Source organism: Musa acuminata, chromosome BXJ2-11 (assembly GCF_036884655.1).
Source record: "Musa acuminata AAA Group cultivar baxijiao chromosome BXJ2-11, Cavendish_Baxijiao_AAA, whole genome shotgun sequence".
Lineage (NCBI taxonomy): Eukaryota > Viridiplantae > Streptophyta > Magnoliopsida > Zingiberales > Musaceae > Musa > Musa acuminata.
This window is the reverse complement of record NC_088348.1, coordinates 4666825-4672132: the sequence shown is the minus strand read 5'-3', so window position 1 is coordinate 4672132 and position 5308 is coordinate 4666825. Positions and strand designations below refer to the sequence as shown.

The 5308-nt window shown below is 41.3% G+C and overlaps 1 protein-coding gene across 1 annotated transcript; it reads left to right on the top strand.

The window, feature by feature from the left end:
• On the top strand, nucleotides 1-4917 carry LOC103970510 (U-box domain-containing protein 44). The gene is made up of 3 exons (XM_009384307.3): nucleotides 1-831; nucleotides 1101-1401; nucleotides 2810-4917. Exons 1-3 carry the CDS (start codon nucleotides 118-120, stop codon nucleotides 4270-4272), a joined length of 2478 nt encoding a protein of 825 aa, XP_009382582.2. The 5' UTR covers nucleotides 1-117; the 3' UTR covers nucleotides 4273-4917.
• The last annotated feature ends 391 nt before the right edge of the window (nucleotides 4918-5308 follow it).

Sequence of the window (5308 nt, the reverse complement as noted above, 5' to 3'; positions counted from 1 at the left end):
ACCGCGCTTCTGGGTGGCTCCGTCTCTGCCGCCCTCCACTACTTCTCTTCTTCCCTCCTCTTATCGATCGCCAATCCTTCTACAGCAACTGCTTTCCCTCCTCCTTTCCGTTTCACCATGCAGCCCGAGGATTCTGCCCCGAGCACTGCCGAGCTCCTCTCCCGCCTCTTGGATTCCGTCGACGAGACCGCATCCCTCGCCGGGCCTACCGACGTCGCCGAGTCCTCCCACCACGTCCCCTCCGCCCTCCCTTATTTTTCGGCCTTGGTAGGCCGCCTCAACCCCATCCTCCACGTCCTGCTGCAGCAGCCGTCCGAGCTCGCCGATGCACCGACCGCAACCATCAAGAGGAGCGCTGTCGAATCCCTCGACTCCGAGCTCAGCCGCTCTCGCTGCCTCGCCGAGAGATCGACTGGGTATCCCTCCGCGTTGGCCGCCCGCCTGCTCGACGGCGCCGCTCGCAACCTCGCGAGTGGAGTCCGGGTCTTGGCCGGCGCGTGGACCGATGCACCGGCGAATATTAGGAGTGAGATGGAAGCTCTGCAGATGGAATTGATGGAAGCGCGATTCCAGGGACCGGCGAGTGACAAGGGTGGCGGCACTTACGTAGATACCGAAGACTTGGTTGTGCGGATTAAGAATGGGGAGGAGGATGAACTCTGGGTAGTGATCTCTGAGATTGAGGTCCTACTTGGTGAGGGATTGGTGTGGGAGGAGGGCGGGAGGTTGATCTCAGCTCTTCTTAATCGATTGGCTTCCGCAAAGAGTGCGAATAGGTTGAAGATGATTCCGGTGTTGAGGAGTCTTGCATCGTACAGCACCGAGAACAAGGTAGCATTTCGAGTATACTTATGTCCTTTCCACTTCGATTTCCATGTTATTCAATCTTAGAAGTTTAAGGATTAGATGTGAGTTAGTTACTTTTGTGATTTTGCTTCTTGGAGATGTTATAATTTAGATCGAGTTGTTCACAGAGTCAAGCTAACTTGATTGCTAGATTGGTCATAATTCTGTATGCTAGGATCATGAGAAAGTGCACATGGGCACACTGAATGATGCAATGGTTGCTTGGTTTGCTTATGTTGTCATTTAGTTTGCAGGAGAGAATGGCAGGCATTGAAGCTCTTTCTACTATAGTGAGATCTTTGTCAAGGTATGTTGAAGAGAGTAGAGAAGCAGTAGGGCTGCTTTTGGATTTGTCAGTAGTCCCGAAAATTCGACAGAGAATTGGTAGAATCCAAGGTTGTATGGTGATGTTGGTTACATTGCAAAATGGAGATGACCCTATTGCTTCACAAGATTCAGGGAAGTTACTGAGAGTTTTGTCAGGTAACGCACACAATGTTCTCCTTATGGCAGAAGCTGGTTACTTCGTACCTCTGGTACACTATTTGAAGGAAGGTACTTTCAAGACAATCCTCTAATTTCAAATTTTCATGTACGATGCCAGATGTAAATTTCCATTATGTTTGGTTTCTAAGCAACATCTTGTATATGTGTTTTTTAATTACTCAGTTGTGTATCTATTATTCAAGGTGTTCAGTTTAAGATGTTTCTTCCAAGATAAAACTAATTATTTTAGTGTGATTTAATAGTAATAATAGTACTGACAATTATCCCTGAATCCTTAACAAAGTAGCAGAAATGACTGAACCAACCCTGGAACTATGATCTAGATTTCATCTTCCTTCTAAGTCACTATGATAGATGATTAGGATTTCAAATTGCTAATCGTAGTTCTGAGATCTCTTAGAAACTAAGTCGTTTACTTAAAAGATAAGAACTCCATCCAACATTCTTAAATTGCAACTAGAGATTTTAAGATAATGAACTTGATTAAAAGATCTCATCTTTTACTGTGGAAATTATATCATGTAATTTCAGAATTCAGTCGGCCAACTTGAATGGAACTATGTTACTTAATGCTGAAATCTCTAAGGGATATCTTACTTTTTGTTACACAAATATAGGTAACTTAAATAAATGCGGACAAAGTTCATGACATATTGTTTCCTCAAATGATACACTGTCTAATGCATAAAGTGAATGAAAGTGGATTTATTTGTGTTGGACTGGAGGTGACAATTCAAATGGCCTCCATCTCAGACCATATTATCATAAATTACTCCTTTTAATGTAGTTTCATTTATCTTTGATCCCAAGATCAGTAATTTGTATGTTGTAAATGAAGAATTTATGGATTAAATTTGGATACTTAGGCCGAGTATGCTAAAAGCAGTTTAGATGTTTGCCCATAATGTGCCTCTTACCTATATGCAGAATCCTGTTTGTACTCGAGGAATCGCAAAGGTAGCTTTAGCATTTGCACTCATTTCAAGTTGACAAAGTTTTACTTTAGTTCTTATTCTAATGGGCTTTTGGTGATATTAATAATCAAAGACTACTTGTGTTTCCCCAGTAAGCACTACTCCATACCTAGACATGAAATCTGCGTTGTCTTCATCTCAATATGTGGACTACAGTTGTTGACATCTATAAGGATCCACTACTATGTGGACTACAATTTCTTCCTGAAATAATATAAGGATCCACTAAATCCACTTCTATATGGTTACGAATTAGGAAACCATCTATTTAGCTATCAAAACATTCAGGCCCTTCTGACTATTTTGGTCTCCAAGCATGTCATATTTTTCTTTCACATTTGACTTTCTGTATGCATCAGTGCACTGACTGATAGCTTTAAAGAATTTACTTCCTTCTAATATTTATGACATAGTTATTCTTGCTGATTTGTTTGAAACCTATCCTGCTAACTTGGTCCATTCAATTAATATTGCATCTGCAGGTTCTGAAATGAACAAAATTCTTATGGCAAATGCAATTTCAAGAATGAAACTTACAGACCAAATGAAATCTACCCTTGGAGAAGAGGGCTCTATAGAACCCCTTGTAAAAATGTTTACGATGGGGAAACTCGAATCCAAGTTGTCTGCACTGGGGGCCTTACGTAACCTCTCTGGCTTGAGAGAGAACATTCACCGTTTGATCAAGTCAGGTGCTGTAGAACCATTACTTCAGCTCCTATTTTCTGTTACATCTGTGCTCGTGACTCTTCGAGAACCTGCATCAGCTATACTTGCGAGCATAGCACAATCTGATCTAATCCTAATAAAAAAAGGTGTGGCACCACAAATTCTGTCTCTTCTTAACCACTCAAGCCCTGCAATCCAGATTCATCTTTTACAGGCTCTTAATAGCATTGCAAGTCACCCTAATGCCAAAAGAATCAGAACCAAAATGAAGGAAAATGGTGCTATGCAGCTGCTTCTGCCATTCCTAACTGAGGACAATCCTGAGATCAGGATTGCAGCCTTGAACTTACTATTCCACATCTCTAAAGATTTTGGTCCAGCAATAGAGTGTTTTGAGCAGCTAGGAGAGGCTCATCTCAACATCCTAGTAAATATTGTCTCGACATCAATTTCAGAGAGTGAGAAATCCGCTGCTGTTGGCATTCTTAGTAATCTCCCTGTGAATGACAAAAGAGTAACAGAAATTCTTGCAAGGGAAAACTTACTCCCTGTTTTGATTTCTTTGCTTGGGGAAACCATCATAGGATCTTTAGGTACTACAAAAATGTTGTTACTTGAGAGCATTGCAGGAGTGATGATTCGGTTCACTGTTCCTTGGGATAAGAAAATGCAGAGAATATCAGCATCACATGGTATTATTTCTTGCCTTTTGAAGTTACTTTCATGTGGCTCTGCTGTTGCCAAATCTAAAGCTGCTATTTCACTGGGTCAGCTATCACAGAATACAATTGCTTTGAGCAAGGTCAAGTCCACTAGATGGTTATGTGTTCCTCCATCATCCGAAACATTTTGTGAGGTTCACAAGGGCACTTGCATTGTGAAAAGTACATTTTGCTTGGTTAAGTCTGGTGCTATACCTCCTTTGGTACAAGTGTTGGAAGGCAAAGAGCGTGAAGCAGACGAAGCAGTTCTTGATGCCCTGGCAACCTTATTGCACGATGAGACATGGGAAAGTGGAAGCAATGCTATTGAAAAGGTATCAGGAGTGCAGGCACTTGTGAGAGTTCTTGAAGTAGGTAATCTGAAGGCTCAAGAAAAAGCGATATGGATGCTGGAGAGGATCTTTAGGCTCGAAGCCCACACGGAGCAGCATGGTGAAGCTGCTCAAGTTGTTCTCATTGATCTAGCACAAAAAGGAAGTCCAACTCTGAAACCAAAAATTGCAAAGATTCTAGCACACCTTCAGCTATTGCAAACACAATCAAGCTACTTCTGAGAGGCTTTAATACTTCTTTGGTATTTTGGAGAAGCTTCAAAAAGCAACTCAACAAAGTTTGTAATTGTTCAAGGATAAAGGTTCGTAGCTTTGCCTTCCACGTACTTGGGAAACAAGGACCACTCACTATATATCGATAATGTTCATCAAAGGAAAGGAGAGAGATACTTGTACCCTTGCTGCTGTGACTGGCCCATTATGATCTTGTAGCAACCGCAAGAAGTTATCAGATAAAACTTTGGGTTCGGAATCTACTATGTACGTATAGGGGAAAATACTGAATGTGAGATCTATAGTGCAAGTTTGATCTTTTATGCCACAACATTTGTGTACTGAAGACAGCCATAATTTCACCTTCATCAGAAGGCAGAACACACAAGACTCTTCGATGGAAGTGCTCATGTGTATCCAATTTTTGTTCATATCTCCGGAAATAAAAAAAGGAATGTAGGTATGCCAATTCTTACATGTATATAATTTCCATTATAAAATTGCGTGTGCTATAATATACATTATGCTGTAACTGTTCTTGTAGAGGATGTGCACATATTTGTTGGGTCTATGGAGCTGTATTTGAATGGTCGAACTTTGAAGTACATAGTGTAGTTTCATTTATGAAATCATTCTTCGATGGTTTAGTCCTAACGTACATCGGTCTCTGAAACTGCTTCTAGCAATGGTTTGTTTTCCTGCTGATGTCTACCTCACTGGTAGTTTGTGACTTTGTTCAATGGTAGCAGATCTTCTATTGTTTCCATGCTAGCTTTATTCTTCAGATGTCTATGTAACAACTGAGGGATGCCTACTTGGTAGGGCTGTATAAGCTCATATCAATGATGCTCGTTGAGCTCCAATTGACCTTTGCGCGGAATTGTGGATGTCGTCCTTTGACAATAATTTACTGGTCATGATTATAATAATAAACTTTCTTAGCTTTTTAACAGGTAGTACATCTCAATCTTCATCCGTTCACGGTATTCACGATAAATCATTCTTTATCCTCCCTCGTTGCCCACATGGAGAAGAGGTTAGGAGG

Coding starts and splice junctions, on each gene's coding strand:
- LOC103970510 (XM_009384307.3), top strand. CDS start 118: ATGCAGCCCGAGGATTCTGCCCCGAGCACTGCCGAGCTCCTCTCCCGC. Junction 832..1,100: donor CGTACAGCACCGAGAACAAG/GTAGCATTTCGA, acceptor TTTAGTTTGCAG/GAGAGAATGGCAGGCATTGA. Junction 1,402..2,809: donor GGTACACTATTTGAAGGAAG/GTACTTTCAAGA, acceptor TTGCATCTGCAG/GTTCTGAAATGAACAAAATT.